The sequence below is a fragment of the Drosophila tropicalis genome, unplaced genomic scaffold, assembly GCF_018151085.1.
Source record: "Drosophila tropicalis isolate 14030-0801.00 unplaced genomic scaffold, ASM1815108v1 contig_393, whole genome shotgun sequence".
Lineage (NCBI taxonomy): Eukaryota > Metazoa > Arthropoda > Insecta > Diptera > Drosophilidae > Drosophila > Drosophila tropicalis.
In genome coordinates, this window is record NW_027172855.1 from 4,538,180 (window position 1) to 4,558,883 (window position 20,704).

Sequence of the window (20,704 nt, forward strand, 5' to 3'; positions counted from 1 at the left end):
TTTATTTTCCGTTTACAGTACATTCAATTGTTGCAAAGCGCATGGAGTTTGGCTAGGGCAAAACTGCTGTGTACTGCAAGGCACTGGTCATTAGATATGTAATTGCTGGACCCAACTTTGTGGTTAAAGGCATTGGTTGTCACGTACGCAGTTTCCTCAGTGGCATCAGCCTCGTCGGCCGCTTCAATGGCATCCTTGGCATGCTCGTGCTATCCTACTTACCTTCGTCGTCTTTGAAGACAGACAACAAGCAGTATAAGAAATCCATTCTAGAAACATGGGCAAAGCATCGGAAGCAAATATGAGTAAATATAAGACACTGTAAATTACTTCCAAAGATTTTTACAAATTTATTCAATTGCAGATTAAAGATTTTAATGGCACTGATTTCACCAAGATGACCTTTAGTTCAGATTTATCTAAACTCAAGATGGTAGCCTGTTGCCCCTTATTAATAATCAAATCAGAACAAAAACTAATTGATCATCTCATACGACTAGGTGGCATTAATATCAAGCCCTTCCAAGTGCGCAATCAATTTTGGATCATTGTCAATTGTATCATTGAGAATCCCACCCGTCATTCTCAGACGACTTCAAATGTATCGAAATGGGGCATAGTTAAATCTCTAATAACTTCCGGTAATAAATGCTCCATACCCAGGATGGCCTAAAGCCTGGCCAGGGCAAAGTAATGTTCAAAAGAAATGATAAACGTGAGACAACTGAATTGGCCTTATCTGTGACATTCAAAAGGACTTCTAGAACATTTTCCTTGTAGGTTTGCGTCCAAACGCCCACAGGCAATTCAGTGCTATCGATGTAATCAACCGGTTACTACTCGACGGCGAGGAGGATGAGTAAAATGGACACAGGCATGCCAAAGATACCACTGAGGAGGCCTATGAGGCTGTTGCAACTGAGGAAGCAGCCTACGTGACAACCTATGCCTTTAACACAAAGGTAGGTCCAGCAATTATCTAATGACCCAATCGATTTACAAATTTCAAATTTCAGTTTGTCAAAGGTTAACAACACATTTGCCATCACAGAAAAACTGATTTTGCCTTAGTCTAACTCCATGCGCTTTGCGACAATTAAATCTACTGGATAAGGGTAATTAAGCTGCAGGCTCTGGAAGATGTCATCAGAAAATCACAGAACGCAATCACTTGAGTTTTTTAGGTTTCACCGCCTTTAAATTCTCAAATTTGTCGAAAGCCTTTAAGCCAGCTCTTCATCTGGCCGTACCTCCAAATAAGTCCACCTTGGAGTATCCTCTGCAAACGAAACAAGAGATTCGAGTTGTAATCCTAATACAATTGGGACTGCACTGCGAGTAATTCTTGAAATCAGAAGATGACGCGAAAAAGCTGTCCTCATGGCTTGCGTAAGGAAGTTGTTAAACCAGATTTTGCCACTAGCAACATCCGAAACACGGTAAATGTATTTTTGGAACAGAGGATGCTTAATATGCATAATGGACTAACAAAAGAATTCTCCTGTTCCAACTTGTTCCACGTGTCCTCAAAATCAAAAAATGAAACAAAAAAACCCAAAATAAACTGATAAATCGCGATGATGCGCGATTTATTTTTAAGAAATACGAAAAATGGTAGGTGGAGAACAAACAGCGAAAGGCCATGTGCGAGGAGCTAGTTAAGCGTGGCTATCGCCCAGATCCAGTTAAGAAGTAGCAGAGCAGCATAAAATGGGAAGATGTCTAAAAGGAAAAGGATGGAGTTGTGAGAGAGGAACGGTAGTAAAAAGGTCAAAAAGAAAGTTGTTCCTGAAAAGGCATTTAAAAAGCTACCATATGTCAAGAAATTCGATTATCCATGTGGATGCTTTCAAAGAGCACAAGGAACCTAAAATTATGTAGGAGACTACCCCGACGAGAGCATCAAATTCGTCCATTTCTTCGGATTTACCCAAAGAAGAACGGCAATCGTATGAAGCAGACGAAGCTAAAAGAAAAAATGTCAATTCAGATGATGATGAAGACATGGAAGTGGTGGATGCAGGTCCACGTGCCGAACGTCCTGGACGCCGTGCTGCATTTAGTAGATAAATAGCATCTTGTTATCCTTCGTGTTATTCTTCGACTGGTTTTAATATTGCTTATGATCTAAAAATTTTAATTGGATTATCTACAACGAAATACAATATATTATATAGTTTTCTGTTTAAAAAAGCCTATGTATTTTAAAAGTTATGCGCCATTGGCTGTGATCTTAATGCAACAAATTACGAGATTCGAAAGTTATTTCGAAATGTTGGTGGTTTACTTGTAACTATGGTTTGAAAAGGTGTCACAAGGTTTTCTATTTAATTAGGAAATGTTAATAACACTACTGAACATTAGGGATCAAATTAGTTGCAGCGTTTAATTTATTGACTTTTTTTTTTTGGAAAAATCTTTACTCCGAATGTTCGATTTCAAAAACTTCAAATCTTTTGAGAGAAAGGCCTAAAAAATAAGAATGGCTGAAATTATATAAATCAAGACCTTCTAGTTATTATTATAAATAAATACTAAACAAAAGCATCTCATAATTAAGGTTTTTTGGTGTCAAAATTGCGAAAGACCCACAACAGTTTATGGAATGTTAAATAATTACTTATTTATTAAAAATTATCAGTTTATTTTGGTTTTTTTTTTTTTTTTTTTTTGCTTCTGAGGACACATGGAACAAGTTGGCACAAAGGAATTGTTTTGTTAGTCCACAAATGCATACTAAGCATCCATCTGTTCCAAAAAGACCTTTAACGTGTTTTTGATGTTGTCATTAGCGAAATCTGGTTTACCCATTGCCTCACGCAAGGCATAACGACAGCTTTTCAAGTCATATTCCGATTTAAAGGATTCCTCGCTGCGGAGCAAACCCAATTGTATAAGGATATAGTTGAGAACTCGATTCTCTTGTTTCGTTTGAATAGCATACTCAAAAGTGGACTTATATAGTGAGACGGCCAGATCAAGAGCTGGCTTTGAGGTTTTCGACAAATGAGAGCATTTGAGAGCGGTGAAAACTAAAAGCAACAAGTGATTGTCTTCGGTGAATTGCTAAAAATAAAGGTAGTAACATCCATCAGAAATTTGAACTAAATCAGGCATAGTTGAATCTGTATTGGCTTGGGCTAAATTTAAGGCCCAAAATGATATAGCCAAAACGGGTGGCAGGAAATCTGGCAAAATTAAGGGTATACCCCAAGCTGGAAGACGCTAACGAGGCTGGTGGCAAAAATTCCATTCAATGTACTCTCATCCTTACCGAGGGAGACTCAGCCAAATCTTTGGCTGTTTCTGGATTGGGTGTAATTGGTCGCAACTATTATGGAGTTTTCCCGCTGCGCGGTAAACTTCTCAATGTACGAGAGGCGAATTTCAAACAGCTCACGGAAAATGCTGAGATTAATAATCTCTGCAAGATTATTGGATTGCAGTATAAGAAGAAATATTTAACCGAGGATGATTTAAAAACTTTACGTTATGGCAGTCATGATAATGACAGATCAGGATCAGGATGGCTCTCACATCAAGGGATTGCTAATCAATTTTATACACACCAATTGGCCGGAACTATTGCGTCTACCCTTCCTTGAAGAGTTCATTACACCCATTGTGAAGGCGACCAAAAAGAATGAGGAACTCTCATTCTATTCATTGCCAGAATTCGAAGAATGGAAGATGGATACACCGAATCATGCAACCTACCATATAAAGTACTACAAGGGTTTGGGTACTTCAACCTCTAAAGAAGCTAAAGAGTATTTCCAGGATATGGATCGCCATCGCATATTGTTCAAGTACGATGGCCAAGCAGATGATGATAACATTGTGATGGCATTCTCGAAAAAACATGTCGATTCGCGTAAAACCTGGCTTACCAATCACATGGACGAGGTGAAGCGCCGCAAACAACTAAATCTACCCGAACGATATCTCTACACGAAGGGCACGAAGCATATTACATACTCAGATTTCATCAATCTTGAATTGGTTCTATTCTCGAATTCTGATAACGAACGCTCCATACCCAGTCTAGTAGATGGTCTAAAGCCTGGTCAGCGCAAAGTAATGTTCACCTGCTTCAAAAGAAATGATAAACGCGAGGTTAAGGTTGCTCAATTGTCGGGCTCAGTAGCCGAAATGTCTGCCTATCATCACGGTGAGGTTTCGCTGCAAATGACCATTGTGAATCTCGCCCAGAATTATGTCGGCTCAAATAACATTAATTTGCTTGAGCCCAGAGGTCAGTTCGGTACACGTTTGACTGGTGGCAAGGATTGTGCCAGCGCTCGTTATATATTCACATTGATGTCACCGCTTACTCGTCTAATTTATCATCCACTTGATGATCCACTACTGGAATACCAGACCGATGATGGTCAACGCATTGAGCCTTTGTGGTATTTGCCCATTATTCCAATGGTTTTGGTCAATGGCGCTGAGGGCATTGGCACCGGTTGGTCCACCAAAATAGCCAACCATAATCCTCGCGAAATTATAAGAAATCTGCGACGTATGATCAATAGTGAGGAGCCATTGCCAATGCACCCATGGTATAAGAACTTCAGAGGACGCATTGAGTTTGTCTCTGATGGTCGATATGTTCACACAGGCAACATTCAAATGTTGACCGGCGATCGCATAGAAATCACTGAATTGCCTCTAGGCGTTTGGACGCAAACCTACAAGGAAAATGTTCTAGAAGTCCTTTCGAATGGCACGGATAAGATCAAGCCAGTTGTCTCCGAATATCGCGAATATCACACAGATACCACAGTTCGATTTGTTGTTTCATTTGCTCCGGGTGAATTTAATCGCCTCCGTTCGGAAGAAGGAGGAAAAGAAGACTGCCGTCTTAGTCAGGTGCTCAGGATAAGCATTTTAAATTTTAATTCGATTATTACATCGAATTAATTAATAAAAAATTACGATATTTAGTGAGTGAGTTTACTCGTGAGCAACCCTACACGGCAGTATGTGCAAATCTCCTTAGCAAGGTTTTTTGTGTCAAAATTGAAAAAGTCTGACAACAGTATATAGAATGCTGAATAATCATTTTTAGTTATTTCTTCAAAGTCATCAGTTTATTTTGGTTAAATTTTTTTTTTGTTTTTTTTTGGTTTGCGGACACCTGGAATAAGTTGGCACAAAGGATTCGTTTTGTTAGTCAATAATGCATACAAAGCATCAATCTGTTCCAAAAAGACGTTTAACGTGATGTGGATGTTGTTCTTGGCAAAATCTGCTTTAACGATTTCCTAACGCATGTCTTAAGGACAGCTTTTTATGTCATATTCCGTTTTGAAGGATTCCTCGCAGTGGAGCATACCCGATTGGATATGGATATGGAACGCGATTCTCTTGTTTGGTTTGCAGAGCATACTCAAAAGTGGACTTATTTAGAGAGACGGCTAAATCTATAGCTGGCTTGGTGGTTTTCAACAAATGAGAGAATTTCAGAGCGGTGAAAACTAAAAGCCTCAAGTGATTGCCTTCTGCTATTTTCCGATGACATCATCAAGAGCATGCAGTTTATTTTCCGTTTACAGTACATTCAATTGTTGCAAAGCGCATGGAGTTTGGCTAGGGCAAAACTGCTGTGTACTGCAAGGCACTGGTCATTAGATATGTAATTGCTGGACCCAACTTTGTGGTTAAAGGCATTGGTTGTCACGTACGCAGTTTCCTCAGTGGCATCAGCCTCGTCGGCCGCTTCAATGGCATCCTTGGCATGCTCGTGCCCATCCTACTTACCTTCGTCGTCTTTGAAGACAGACAACAAGCAGTATAAGAAATCCATTCTAGAAACATGGGCAAAGCATCGGAAGCAAATATGAGTAAATATAAGACACTGTAAATTACTTCCAAAGATTTTTACAAATTTATTCAATTGCAGATTAAAGATTTTAATGGCACTGATTTCACCAAGATGACCTTTAGTTCAGATTTATCTAAACTCAAGATGGTAGCCTGTTGCCCCTTATTAATAATCAAATCAGAACAAAAACTAATTGATCATCTCATACGACTAGGTGGCATTAATATCAAGCCCTTCCAAGTGCGCAATCAATTTTGGATCATTGTCAATTGTATCATTGAGAATCCCACCCGTCATTCTCAGACGACTTCAAATGTATCGAAATGGGGCATAGTTAAATCTCTAATAACTTCCGGTAATAAATGCTCGATACCCAGGATGGCCTAAAGCCTGGCCAGGGCAAAGTAATGTTCAAAAGAAATGATAAACGTGAGACAACTGAATTGACCTTATCTGTGACATTCAAAAGGACTTCTAGAACATTTTCCTTGTAGGTTTGCGTCCAAACGCCCACAGGCAATTCAGTGCTATCGATGTAATCGACCGGTTACTACTCGACGGCGAGGAGGATGAGTAAAATGGACACAGGCATGCCAAAGATACCACTGAGGAGGCCTATGAGGCTGTTGCAACTGAGGAAGCAGCCTACGTGACAACCTATGCCTTTAACACAAAGGTAGGTCCAGCAATTATCTAATGACCCAATCGATTTACAAATTTCAAATTTCAGTTTGTCAAAGGTTAACAACACATTTGCCATCACAGAAAAACTGATTTTGCCTTAGTCTAACTCCATGCGCTTTGCGACAATTAAATCTACTGGATAAGGGTAATTAAGCTGCAGGCTCTGGAAGATGTCATCAGAAAATCACAGAACGCAATCACTTGAGTTTTTTAGGTTTCACCGCCTTTAAATTCTCAAATTTGTCGAAAGCCTTTAAGCCAGCTCTTCATCTGGCCGTACCTCCAAATAAGTCCACCTTGGAGTATCCTCTGCAAACGAAACAAGAGATTCGAGTTGTAATCCTAATACAATTGGGACTGCACTGCGAGTAATTCTTGAAATCAGAAGATGACGCGAAAAAGATGTCCTCATGGCTTGCGTAAGGAAGTTGTTAAACCAGATTTTGCCACTAGCAACATCCGAAACACGGTAAATGTATTTTTGGAACAGAGGATGCTTAATATGCATAATGGACTAACAAAAGAATTCTCCTGTTCCAACTTGTTCCACGTGTCCTCAAAATCAAAAAATGAAACAAAAAAACCCAAAATAAACTGATAAATCGCGATGATGCGCGATTTATTTTTAAGAAATACGAAAAATGGTAGGTGGAGAACAAACAGCGAAAGGCCATGTGCGAGGAGCTAGTTAAGCGTGGCTATCGCCCAGATCCAGTTAAGAAGTAGCAGAGCAGCATAAAATGGGAAGATGTCTAAAAGGAAAAGGATGGAGTTGTGAGAGAGGAACGGTAGTAAAAAGGTCAAAAAGAAAGTTGTTCCTGAAAAGGCATTTAAAAAGCTACCATATGTCAAGAAATTCGATTATCCATGTGGATGCTTTCAAAGAGCACAAGGAACCTAAAATTATGTAGGAGACTACCCCGACGAGAGCATCAAATTCGTCCATTTCTTCGGATTTACCCAAAGAAGAACGGCAATCGTATGAAGCAGACGAAGCTAAAAGAAAAAATGTCAATTCAGATGATGATGAAGACATGGAAGTGGTGGATGCAGGTCCACGTGCCGAACGTCCTGGACGCCGTGCTGCATTTAGTAGATAAATAGCATCTTGTTATCCTTCGTGTTATTCTTCGACTGGTTTTAATATTGCTTATGATCTAAAAATTTTAATTGGATTATCTACAACGAAATACAATATATTATATAGTTTTCTGTTTAAAAAAGCCTATGTATTTTAAAAGTTATGCGCCATTGGCTGTGATCTTAATGCAACAAATTACGAGATTCGAAAGTTATTTCGAAATGTTGGTGGTTTACTTGTAACTATGGTTTGAAAAGGTGTCACAAGGTTTTCTATTTAATTAGGAAATGTTACTAACACTACTGAACATTAGGGATCAAATTAGTTGCAGCGTTTAATTTATTGACTTTTTTTTTTGGAAAAATCTTTACTCCGAATGTTCGATTTCAAAAACTTCAAATCTTTTGAGAGAAAGGCCTAAAAAATAAGAATGGCTGAAATTATATAAATCAAGACCTTCTAGTTATTATTATAAATAAATACTACTTTTTTTTGCTTCTGAGGACACATGGAACAAGTTGGCACAAAGGAATTGTTTTGTTAGTCCACAAATGCATACTAAGCATCCATCTGTTCCAAAAAGACCTTTAACGTGTTTTTGATGTTGTCATTAGCGAAATCTGGTTTACCCATTGCCTCACGCAAGGCATAACGACAGCTTTTCGGGTCATATTCCGATTTAAAGGATTCCTCGCTGCGGAGCAAACCCAATTGTATAAGGATATAGTTGAGAACTCGATTCTCTTGTTTCGTTTGAATAGCATACTCAAAAGTGGACTTATATAGTGAGACGGCCAGATCAAGAGCTGGCTTTGAGGTTTTCGACAAATGAGAGCATTTGAGAGCGGTGAAAACTAAAAGCAACAAGTGATTGTCTTCGGTGAATTGCTAAAAATAAAGGTAGTAACATCCATCAGAAATTTGAACTAAATCAGGCATAGTTGAATCTGTATTGGCTTGGGCTAAATTTAAGGCCCAAAATGAGATAGCCAAAACGGGTGGCAGGAAATCTGGCAAAATTAAGGGTATACCCAAGCTGGAAGACGCTAACGAGGCTGGTGGCAAAAATTCCATTCAATGTACTCTCATCCTTACCGAGGGAGACTCAGCCAAATCTTTGGCTGTTTCTGGATTGGGTGTAATTGGTCGCAACTATTATGGAGTTTTCCCGCTGCGCGGTAAACTTCTCAATGTACGAGAGGCGAATTTCAAACAGCTCACGGAAAATGCTGAGATTAATAATCTCTGCAAGATTATTGGATTGCAGTATAAGAAGAAATATTTAACCGAGGATGATTTAAAAACTTTACGTTATGGCAAAGTCATGATAATGACAGATCAGGATCAGGATGGCTCTCACATCAAGGGATTGCTAATCAATTTTATACACACCAATTGGCCGGAACTATTGCGTCTACCCTTCCTTGAAGAGTTCATTACACCCATTGTGAAGGCGACCAAAAAGAATGAGGAACTCTCATTCTATTCATTGCCAGAATTCGAAGAATGGAAGATGGATACACCGAATCATGCAACCTACCATATAAAGTACTACAAGGGTTTGGGTACTTCAACCTCTAAAGAAGCTAAAGAGTATTTCCAGGATATGGATCGCCATCGCATATTGTTCAAGTACGATGGCCAAGCAGATGATGATAACATTGTGATGGCATTCTCGAAAAAACATGTCGATTCGCGTAAAACCTGGCTTACCAATCACATGGACGAGGTGAAGCGCCGCAAACAACTAAATCTACCCGAACGATATCTCTACACGAAGGGCACGAAGCATATTACATACTCAGATTTCATCAATCTTGAATTGGTTCTATTCTCGAATTCTGATAACGAACGCTCCATACCCAGTCTAGTGGATGGTCTAAAGCCTGGTCAGCGCAAAGTAATGTTCACCTGCTTCAAAAGAAATGATAAACGCGAGGTTAAGGTTGCTCAATTGTCGGGCTCAGTAGCCGAAATGTCTGCCTATCATCACGGTGAGGTTTCGCTGCAAATGACCATTGTGAATCTCGCCCAGAATTATGTCGGCTCAAATAACATTAATTTGCTTGAGCCCAGAGGTCAGTTCGGTACACGTTTGACTGGTGGCAAGGATTGTGCCAGCGCTCGTTATATATTCACATTGATGTCACCGCTTACTCGTCTAATTTATCATCCACTTGATGATCCACTACTGGAATACCAGACCGATGATGGTCAACGCATTGAGCCTTTGTGGTATTTGCCCATTATTCCAATGGTTTTGGTCAATGGCGCTGAGGGCATTGGCACCGGTTGGTCCACCAAAATAGCCAACCATAATCCTCGCGAAATTATAAGAAATCTGCGACGTATGATCAATAGTGAGGAGCCATTGCCAATGCACCCATGGTATAAGAACTTCAGAGGACGCATTGAGTTTGTCTCTGATGGTCGATATGTTCACACAGGCAACATTCAAATGTTGACCGGCGATCGCATAGAAATCACTGAATTGCCTCTAGGCGTTTGGACGCAAACCTACAAGGAAAATGTTCTAGAAGTCCTTTCGAATGGCACGGATAAGATCAAGCCAGTTGTCTCCGAATATCGCGAATATCACACAGATACCACAGTTCGATTTGTTGTTTCATTTGCTCCGGGTGAATTTAATCGCCTCCGTTCGGAAGAAGGAGGATTCTATCGTGTATTTAAACTTACGTCCTCATTGTCGACCAATCAAATGCACGCATTCGACCAAAGCAATTGCCTGCGTCGATTCCCAACATCGATAGACATCTTGAAAGAGTTTTACACACTTCGTGTGGAGTATTATTTCCGTAGAAAGGATTATTTGGTGGGTCAGTTGACAGCACAGGCGGATCGTCTTAGCGATCAGGCGCGATTCATTCTGGAGAAATGCGAAAAGACTTTGGTAGTGGAGAACAAACAGCGTAAGGCTATGTGTGAGGAGCTAGTTAAGCGTGGCTATCGCCCAGATCCGGTTAAGGAGTGGCAGCGCAGCATTAAATTAGAAGATGCTGAAAAGGACGAGGAAGAAGATGAGGGAGAGGAGGCTTGGGAAGGTACTGCTGCAGCCAGCGGAAGTAAGAAGGTCAAAAAAGAAGTTGATCCCGATAAGGCATTTAAGAAGCTAACAGATGTCAAGAAATTCGATTATCTACTGGGCATGTCCATGTGGATGCTTACCGAGGAAAAGAAGAATGAATTACTTAAGCAGCGTGACTCCAAATTAAGTGAGCTTGATAATCTTATGAAGAAGACACCACAATTGCTTTGGCTCGACGATCTAGATGCTTTAGAAGATAAGCTGAACGAAGTAGAGGAGAAAGAACGCCTCGAAGAACAGGGCATCAATCTAAAGACGGCCAAGGCCTTGAAATCACAAAAGGGGGCTGCCGGCTCTAAAGGTCGTAAGGCCAAGTCAGCTGCTGGAGGTGGTGCTACTGGTGATGTCTTCCCTGATCCCGAGGGTGAGCATGTTGAATTCAAGGTAACCGAGGAGATCATTAAAAAAATGCAAGCTGCGGCTAAGACAGCTCTCAAAGAGCCAAAGGAACCTAAAATTAAGAAAGAGGCAGCACCAAAGGGTAAAACCAAAGCCGAAGAAATGGACGAATTTGATGCTCTCGTCGAAGGTGGGGCAAAGACCTCACCAAAGGCTGGCAAAAAGGCAGCAGCAGTTAAGAAGGAACCAGCAGAAAAGAAACCTCGCCAAAAGAAGGAGAACGGCGATGGTATGAAGCAGTCGAAACTCGACTTTACCAAGGGTAAAAGAAAAAATGCCAATTCAGATGATGATGAAGACATGGAAGTGGTGGATGTAGCTCCACGTGCCGAACGTCCTGGACGCCGTGCTGCATCCAAAAAGATTGATTACTCCTTCCTTATATCCGATGAGGAAGGTGAAGGTGGTGGAGCTAAGAAAGCATTCAGCGATGAAGAAGCCAGTGGTCCGGAGAATACCGAAGATGATTCACCAGTAAAGGTAGCAGGAAAGCGTCAACGGGACGATGAAAGCAGCGGAGGAGCTAAGAAAAAGGCTCCAGCTAAAAAGAAACGTGTTATCGTAGAAAGCGATGACGACGATGATGCTGTTGATCTTGATGATGATGATGATGATGATGATGATTCAGACTATTAGATTGAGGGCCACTCCATATATATTTACAAATATATATACATATATACGGTTAATCCATATAAAGATTGTCAAGTATTTAAACAAACAAATCATGATGATAATGAGGAAGTGAAAAGATAATTCAAAAGTAGATTTAACTTCATACGGTAGTTTATAATTATACTGATACAAAAATACGACACTATAATCGGAGAAGTATAACCAAATTGAGGATTCGCGTATTAACTGGTTTTTTCATTTTTATATGGTTGTAATTTTTAATTCCATTTTTTTGTTTTAGTTTCTTTGTTTGATTTTTCAAAACAAATAAATCCTACATACTACACAAATATAGACTTCGCTACATTCTTTCACTTGTAGCTGATCTCTGATGCCAATTCTCAGAGCCAGCGCGATGATCCACCAACAGCAACAACAACAACAAACCACTACATACATATACTAATTAATGTTTTAAATTGTTTCATAAACAACATAGTATGTAGTTTTCATAAATAAAAATCTTTTTATGTAAATAAACTCTTGACGGGCATATTATCTTTTATTAAATATTGGAACCCTCAACTGAAATATCTAATACTTGGATTAGACAATACGTGCATATATTTATTAAAATCTTATAATAATAGCTTGGAAAAACATTTGTCACCTGTTCCAAATTTACTTATAACTATGGTTTAAAATGCAAATGTTGCTAACACTACTAAACATTAGGGCATAACTTAATTTGCAGCATTTAATTTATTGAATCTTTTATTGGAAAAAAATCAATCCTTACGAGTCTTTAATTTCGAAAAGTTCAAACCGTTTGAGAGAAATTCCTAAAAAAAAGAGCAGGTGAAATTATATAAATCAATTGGTTCTAAAAAAGATTCTAAAACTTGCTTTTAAAAGGTAAGCTCTAGATATTATTATTACTTAAAGAACAAAAGAAAAGGCCATTGAAAGTAAATTTATGAAAACTTTTGCTCAGTTGTTTAGCTGCCACTTGTTCAATTGCTCACTAGACTGCCGTCTTAGTCAGGTGCTCAGGATAAGCATTTTAAATTTTAATTCGATTATTACATCGAATTAATTAATAAAAAATTACGATATTTAGTGAGTGAGTTTACTCGTGAGCAACCCTACACGGCAGTATGTGCAAATCTCCTTAGCAAGGTTTTTTGTGTCAAAATTGAAAAAGTCTGACAACAGTATATAGAATGCTGAATAATCATTTTTAGTTATTTCTTCAAAGTCATCAGTTTATTTTGGTTAAATTTTTTTTTTTGTTTTTTTTTGGTTTGCGGACACCTGGAATAAGTTGGCACAAAGGATTCGTTTTGTTAGTCAATAATGCATACAAAGCATCAATCTGTTCCAAAAAGACGTTTAACGTGATGTGGATGTTGTTCTTGGCAAAATCTGCTTTAACGATTTCCTAACGCATGTCTTAAGGACAGCTTTTTATGTCATATTCCGTTTTGAAGGATTCCTCGCAGTGGAGCATACCCGATTGGATATGGATATGGAACGCGATTCTCTTGTTTGGTTTGCAGAGCATACTCAAAAGTGGACTTATTTAGAGAGACGGCTAAATCTATAGCTGGCTTGGTGGTTTTCAACAAATGAGAGAATTTCAGAGCGGTGAAAACTAAAAGCCTCAAGTGATTGCCTTCTGCTATTTTCCGATGACATCATCAAGAGCATGCAGTTTATTTTCCGTTTACAGTACATTCAATTGTTGCAAAGCGCATGGAGTTTGGCTAGGGCAAAACTGCTGTGTACTGCAAGGCACTGGTCATTAGATATGTAATTGCTGGACCCAACTTTGTGGTTAAAGGCATTGGTTGTCACGTACGCAGTTTCCTCAGTGGCATCAGCCTCGTCGGCCGCTTCAATGGCATCCTTGGCATGCTCGTGCCCATCCTACTTACCTTCGTCGTCTTTGAAGACAGACAACAAGCAGTATAAGAAATCCATTCTAGAAACATGGGCAAAGCATCGGAAGCAAATATGAGTAAATATAAGACACTGTAAATTACTTCCAAAGATTTTTACAAATTTATTCAATTGCAGATTAAAGATTTTAATGGCACTGATTTCACCAAGATGACCTTTAGTTCAGATTTATCTAAACTCAAGATGGTAGCCTGTTGCCCCTTATTAATAATCAAATCAGAACAAAAACTAATTGATCATCTCATACGACTAGGTGGCATTAATATCAAGCCCTTCCAAGTGCGCAATCAATTTTGGATCATTGTCAATTGTATCATTGAGAATCCCACCCGTCATTCTCAGACGACTTCAAATGTATCGAAATGGGGCATAGTTAAATCTCTAATAACTTCCGGTAATAAATGCTCCATACCCAGGATGGCCTAAAGCCTGGCCAGGGCAAAGTAATGTTCAAAAGAAATGATAAACGTGAGACAACTGAATTGACCTTATCTGTGACATTCAAAAGGACTTCTAGAACATTTTCCTTGTAGGTTTGCGTCCAAACGCCCACAGGCAATTCAGTGCTATCGATGTAATCGACCGGTTACTACTCGACGGCGAGGAGGATGAGTAAAATGGACACAGGCATGCCAAAGATACCACTGAGGAGGCCTATGAGGCTGTTGCAACTGAGGAAGCAGCCTACGTGACAACCTATGCCTTTAACACAAAGGTAGGTCCAGCAATTATCTAATGACCCAATCGATTTACAAATTTCAAATTTCAGTTTGTCAAAGGTTAACAACACATTTGCCATCACAGAAAAACTGATTTTGCCTTAGTCTAACTCCATGCGCTTTGCGACAATTAAATCTACTGGATAAGGGTAATTAAGCTGCAGGCTCTGGAAGATGTCATCAGAAAATCACAGAACGCAATCACTTGAGTTTTTTAGGTTTCACCGCCTTTAAATTCTCAAATTTGTCGAAAGCCTTTAAGCCAGCTCTTCATCTGGCCGTACCTCCAAATAAGTCCACCTTGGAGTATCCTCTGCAAACGAAACAAGAGATTCGAGTTGTAATCCTAATACAATTGGGACTGCACTGCGAGTAATTCTTGAAATCAGAAGATGACGCGAAAAAGCTGTCCTCATGGGTTGCGTAAGGAAGTTGTTAAACCAGATTTTGCCACTAGCAACATCCGAAACACGGTAAATGTATTTTTGGAACAGAGGATGCTTAATATGCATAATTCTCCTGTTCCAACTTGTTCCACGTGTCCTCAAAATCAAAAAATGAAACAAAAAAACCCAAAATAAACTGATAAATCGCGATGATGCGCGATTTATTTTTAAGAAATACGAAAAATGGTAGGTGGAGAACAAACAGCGAAAGGCCATGTGCGAGGAGCTAGTTAAGCGTGGCTATCGCCCAGATCCAGTTAAGAAGTAGCAGAGCAGCATAAAATGGGAAGATGTCTAAAAGGAAAAGGATGGAGTTGTGAGAGAGGAACGGTAGTAAAAAGGTCAAAAAGAAAGTTGTTCCTGAAAAGGCATTTAAAAAGCTACCATATGTCAAGAAATTCGATTATCCATGTGGATGCTTTCAAAGAGCACAAGGAACCTAAAATTATGTAGGAGACTACCCCGACGAGAGCATCAAATTCGTCCATTTCTTCGGATTTACCCAAAGAAGAACGGCAATCGTATGAAGCAGACGAAGCTAAAAGAAAAAATGTCAATTCAGATGATGATGAAGACATGGAAGTGGTGGATGCAGGTCCACGTGCCGAACGTCCTGGACGCCGTGCTGCATTTAGTAGATAAATAGCATCTTGTTATCCTTCGTGTTATTCTTCGACTGGTTTTAATATTGCTTATGATCTAAAAATTTTAATTGGATTATCTACAACGAAATACAATATATTATATAGTTTTCTGTTTAAAAAAGCCTATGTATTTTAAAAGTTATGCGCCATTGGCTGTGATCTTAATGCAACAAATTACGAGATTCGAAAGTTATTTCGAAATGTTGGTGGTTTACTTGTAACTATGGTTTGAAAAGGTGTCACAAGGTTTTCTATTTAATTAGGAAATGTTACTAACACTACTGAACATTAGGGATCAAATTAGTTGCAGCGTTTAATTTATTGACTTTTTTTTTTTGGAAAAATCTTTACTCCGAATGTTCGATTTCAAAAACTTCAAATCTTTTGAGAGAAAGGCCTAAAAAATAAGAATGGCTGAAATTATATAAATCAAGACCTTCTAGTTATTATTATAAATAAATACTACTTTTTTTTGCTTCTGAGGACACATGGAACAAGTTGGCACAAAGGAATTGTTTTGTTAGTCCACAAATGCATACTAAGCATCCATCTGTTCCAAAAAGACCTTTAACGTGTTTTTGATGTTGTCATTAGCGAAATCTGGTTTACCCATTGCCTCACGCAAGGCATAACGACAGCTTTTCGGGTCATATTCCGATTTAAAGGATTCCTCGCTGCGGAGCAAACCCAATTGTATAAGGATATAGTTGAGAACTCGATTCTCTTGTTTCGTTTGAATAGCATACTCAAAAGTGGACTTATATAGTGAGACGGCCAGATCAAGAGCTGGCTTTGAGGTTTTCGACAAATGAGAGCATTTGAGAGCGGTGAAAACTAAAAGCAACAAGTGATTGTCTTCGGTGAATTGCTAAAAATAAAGGTAGTAACATCCATCAGAAATTTGAACTAAAGGGTAGTGTAGTTCGTACATACATTGATGATGTTCTTAAAAGCCAGAAGTTTATTTTCCTCTTCCACTGCATTAAATTGTTGCAGAGTGCATGGAGTTTGACTAAGGCAAAACTGCTCTGGACTGCAAGACACCGTTTTTTCTGTGATGGCGAATGTGCTGTTATCCTTAAAGGCAACCGAGTCATTAAGAAACTGAAATTAATTTAAAATATGTAAAATGATTGGGTCATTAGATGTTTCTCGGACCTACCTTGGTGTTAAAGGCATTGGTTGTCACGTAGGCAGTTTCCTCAGCGGCATCATCTTCGTCAGCCTCCTCAGTGGTATCATTGGCATGCTCGTGCTCATCATACTCATCTTCTTCGTCGTCTTCGTCGTCGTCTTCATGGTCATCGTCTGCATCTCCATTGTCTTCTTGATCCTCTTCTTCTTCGGAGTTATCTTCCGTAAACGGCTGCAAAGCTGAAGGATTGCCGTTCTTGGCCATTAGTTCCATAATTTGTGCACAGACTTCTCGACCAAAACAATTTCCATCCAAGTTCAAATAGGTCAATTTAGGTTTGTTTTGCATAGCCGTGAGAATTACTAAGCCACCATCAGAGTTGATTTCATTATAGCTGAGATCGACCACCTCCAAATTTCCGTTGTTACCTTCCAGAACTTCGGCAAAGTGGTAGGCGCCGTCCGTTTTCATTAAGCAGTCACCGAAATTGATTTCCCTCAATCTGTAATTGTAAAAATAAAGATATAAAATAATTGTAACTATTCGCACCGCCTGCTTAACTTACAAAGGTGTATGCTCGAATACTTCGGCCATTTTAGCAGCTCCTTTGACAGAAAAAGTGTTGTCGTTCATATTAATCACTCTCAAATGAGTATTGGCCTTAAAGCTATCGGCAATAGCCGACACGCCTTCGTGGTATATGGAGTTTTGCAGTAGAACAATCGCCTCTAGAGTTTGCAGTGTTTTAAAAGCCTTGGCCAATGCTGCCGCACCGACATTCTCCAAACGATTGCGCCCGCCTACAAAGACCCGCAATTGAAGCGGAGTTCCCGCCTTTTTGGCATTAGCATGGAGATCCAACAAGGCCGATGACAACATTTTACCGCCCTCAGGACCCAGACCACAGTTGTGGATGTAAAGCTCCTGCAAGGAGTAGCATACAGGTGAGCGCAGGAATGTCTCCAATCCCTTCATACCATTCGGACCCAGAGCATTGTCACTAAGATCCAATACAGTTAAATGGGCCTTGGCTTCAATTAGGCCAGCACCCAAATGACTTAAGGCCAATGGAATTTCGGATTTCAAGCGTCGGGTAAAAAGATTCTTCCACAGGGCTTTCCGAAACTCTGGGTGAAGCTTCAGCCCTTCCCCTATAGCCTTTGCCGCCTCCACGCCCAGTGTGTTGCCATCAAGTTGGAGATAGTGAACCACTTTTTGGTTTTTCAAGGCATCCACAACATCCTGGACTATAAAATTGGTTAAATCATCAATTAGTTTTGTTTACAGAGCGCAAAGGAATTTACTCCATTAGTAGAGTTTACCTTGCTCCGCCGTGTCCCAGGTAAGTGCTTTGTCCTGGAAAGAGATACCTTCCTCTTTGTCCAGTTGTTCTGCCATTTTCAGAAAATTAAAGGTAGACATAGTCGAGGATATTAATTTTATTTTTAATTATGCGATACTGTTCTTTGAGCACTGTACTTTTTTAACAATTGCAGCCGGCTTGCAAAATTTAACCTCGCAAAAAACAGGCGCTAGAACTGGGCATTTATTGGTATTTTGAAATCCCAAGAAATGGGCACATTAATGATAAGAATATATCGATCAGACGAAAGTTTTTCAAAGCAATAAAAAAAAAGTATAAGTAAACATACATATATTTTCTTTCGCCGTTTTTGTTTTTCGTTAAAAATAAATTAGCAAAAATATCTAATATATATGTACAGAAGATTTAAAATTGGGTACGAACTATCGTTAGTTCACTGTACGTGTGTAGATAACAGAATTTACGTATGTGACCAGACTTGATTTCTTTTATTGTTTTCATCCTCTGAAATGAATGACGCCAAATAAGGACACTTCTTGTGATGGCGCGTAGTAAAGTATGGAAATATTATGATAAATTGGATCACAACACGGCCCAATGCCAACTCTGCGAACGTATTATCAAAACCTGCGGGAACACGTCCAACTTGATGAAGCACATCAAGACGCATCCGCAAATGTAAATCAAAGATATTTCTTTACACATAATTGTTTTCACTCGAAATGGTAATTTGTTTGTTTGTGTATTTTGCAGCAATGTGAATAACGATGATGCACAAGTGGTACGTGGCATGTTTAAGCGGCATGGCGACGACATGAGGCGGAGATTTCGAAAGGTACCACACTTAAAGGAACATCATCAAATCAAGATGAAAGAAGAGAATCAAGCAGTCTCTAGCTTTATGGCTAAGTCCGAGGAGGATGAGGCTGCCAGTGTCTATGATCTGGAGACAGTAGAAAGTGTTACATACGGTTGGGCCAACACGATCGATGAAGATCCGTCTCAGTCTCCGACTACCGAGGATATCATAGAATTCGAACCGAAGCATGTCAATGATGGGAGCTTGTATCAACTAAATGAGCAAGTTGAACAATTACCCCAAACCGATGAGGATCAGATACCTTTGGCTGATGAGGATCAAACGGTAGTGACCGTCTATCAATCGCCATCTTCGCCCCAACCAACAGCCAGTTCTGGCACGCAAAGTTTACTGAGCCAACTTGCTTACTTTGTATGTCGCGATCGGCATCCTGTGGATGTTATCTTAGGAGAGGGATTAAAGCATTTAATGCAGAGCTCATCTCCACAATTGGTATTTCAGACATGGCCCACTGTGGCACAGTTATCTGCCCATATAGAGACTCAGAGACAAGTGCAAGTGACCAAACTACGACGCAAGTTGGCTGCAAAATCAATACTATCGCTAAGTTGCGCAATTCACGAAAATAACTGCCTGGAAGTGGTGGCCCACTTTCATGAGAATCGTGTACCACAGTCGCGCACTTTGGCTGTTCAAATGCTGACCGAGCATTACAATGTGAAGCAAATAGTAGACCATTTGGAGTCCACTTGCCAGCGTTTTGATATTCAAAAATCCGTTATTGCTTGCCTGGTGACCGAGGGCGATGATAGTTTACTAGAGAAGGCTGTAGGGACATTTTTGGGTGAACAACGGCATGTGCCTTGCCTGGGTCATCTGATGAACAACCTTCTGACGGATATTATGAAGCGTCCAGAGTTTTACAACTTAGTGGAGAAAATTCGGCTTAAGATGAAAAAGAAAAGGGATCCCATATCGCAATGCCCACTATCCGCCTACGAGACACTAGAACAATGCGTGCGAATGGAGGGAAATGTTCTAAGCCCAACGGAAGTTGATCATGCCCAGCAACTGATAAGTATTGTAAAACCGCTGACTAGTTCTTTGCGAGAGTTGAGTAGGAAATGTCCAGAGCAAAAAAACCTTGCTAGTCAGACTTTGCCTATGATCTACACTATGATCGAGGAACTGAAACGGCGACCTATCAGCAGTATAGAACTCAATCTGGTCTACGAATGTCGTATGTTTATTGTTCGCCGGCTGGAAGCATGTTTTGAATGTTTGGAAAAAAACGAGCACTTGGCTTTATCTACCTTGCTGGATCCTCGATTCCGGAATACACCGTTTCAGAGTGGATCATTGGTGGCCAACTATATGACACATCTTTACGAACTAAGGCAAGAGGAACTCGATCAAAATGATCATATTATAGTCGATCCTGAAGATGATTCCGTTGAGGATTATAATATCTGGTCGGCCTACAATTCCCATTGCCGGGAGAAATATAAACGCAATAACTCCACACATCATGATGAAGAGGACGATGAGATAGCAAGTTATTTTTATGATCCTTTATGTAATGTGCAATCGGAGCCAATGTTGCTCTGGAAAGATATGGCTAACTTGCATCCTTTCTTGCATAGACTGGCGAAGCGATATCTCCATATACCAGCAGCTGCAAAACGACTCCGTTGGGGTGAATCTAACCGTCGATGCAGTTATCATCTCTTGGGCGAGAACATGGAGAACATTTTATTTATGGCAGATGTGCCTTTTAACGATTGGTAACTATAAGATTACATTGTATATTATTAGTTTGATTATTAAATGATTAAATGTAGTTATATTTTTTTAAATTAGTATGTTTAATTTGAATTGGTCCATAAAAGAAAAAAGGAAAGAATTTTAAAATTGGATAAACTGGTCCACTCCTATTTTG

At 39.6% G+C, this 20,704-nt stretch overlaps 2 protein-coding genes and 4 long non-coding RNA genes across 8 annotated transcripts; 4 read left to right on the forward strand and 2 right to left on the reverse strand.

Moving 5' to 3' along the window:
* The first annotated feature begins 786 nt into the window (after nucleotides 1–786).
* Nucleotides 787–1,734, forward strand: LOC137572828 (uncharacterized). Its single transcript, XR_011031742.1, has 2 exons — nucleotides 787–962; nucleotides 1,017–1,734. It is a non-coding gene; the product is annotated as an uncharacterized lncRNA (long non-coding RNA).
* Nucleotides 1,735–6,189: 4,455 nt separating this feature from the next.
* On the forward strand, nucleotides 6,190–7,278 carry LOC137572609 (uncharacterized). Its single transcript, XR_011031712.1, has 3 exons — nucleotides 6,190–6,259; nucleotides 6,325–6,506; nucleotides 6,561–7,278. It is a non-coding gene; the product is annotated as an uncharacterized lncRNA (long non-coding RNA).
* Nucleotides 7,279–7,637: 359 nt separating this feature from the next.
* On the reverse strand, nucleotides 7,638–8,480 carry LOC137572610 (uncharacterized). The gene is made up of 2 exons (XR_011031713.1): nucleotides 8,082–8,480; nucleotides 7,638–8,012 (listed from the first exon to the last, which is right to left on the reverse strand). It is a non-coding gene; the product is annotated as an uncharacterized lncRNA (long non-coding RNA).
* A 4,498-nt stretch (nucleotides 8,481–12,978) lies between these two features.
* LOC137572843 (uncharacterized) lies at nucleotides 12,979–15,148 on the forward strand. Of its 2 annotated transcripts, XR_011031748.1 has the most exons (6): nucleotides 12,979–13,382; nucleotides 13,448–13,735; nucleotides 13,795–13,863; nucleotides 13,931–14,145; nucleotides 14,211–14,392; nucleotides 14,447–15,148. It is a non-coding gene; the product is annotated as an uncharacterized lncRNA (long non-coding RNA). The 2 variants fall into 2 exon arrangements; XR_011031747.1 differs by having other exon boundaries at nucleotides 12,982–13,735.
* RanGAP (Ran GTPase activating protein) lies at nucleotides 13,757–18,154 on the reverse strand. Of its 2 annotated transcripts, XR_011031746.1 has the most exons (6): nucleotides 17,944–18,154; nucleotides 17,187–17,868; nucleotides 16,649–17,123; nucleotides 16,420–16,590; nucleotides 15,953–16,354; nucleotides 13,757–15,883 (listed from the first exon to the last, which is right to left on the reverse strand). XR_011031746.1 is itself a non-coding variant. In XM_068284688.1 (5 exons), the coding sequence occupies exons 1-5, from the start codon at nucleotides 18,041–18,043 to the stop codon at nucleotides 16,025–16,027; spliced, it is 1,758 nt and encodes a 585-aa protein (XP_068140789.1). In that variant the 5' UTR covers nucleotides 18,044–18,154; the 3' UTR covers nucleotides 13,757–16,024. The 2 variants fall into 2 exon arrangements, 1 of the variants encoding a protein (XP_068140789.1); XM_068284688.1 differs by having other exon boundaries at nucleotides 13,757–16,354.
* Nucleotides 18,155–18,430: 276 nt separating this feature from the next.
* LOC137572741 (uncharacterized) lies at nucleotides 18,431–20,621 on the forward strand. Its single transcript, XM_068284534.1, has 2 exons — nucleotides 18,431–18,623; nucleotides 18,699–20,621. Exons 1-2 carry the CDS (start codon nucleotides 18,487–18,489, stop codon nucleotides 20,551–20,553), a joined length of 1,992 nt encoding a protein of 663 aa, XP_068140635.1. The 5' UTR covers nucleotides 18,431–18,486; the 3' UTR covers nucleotides 20,554–20,621.
* Nucleotides 20,622–20,704: the final 83 nt, after the last annotated feature.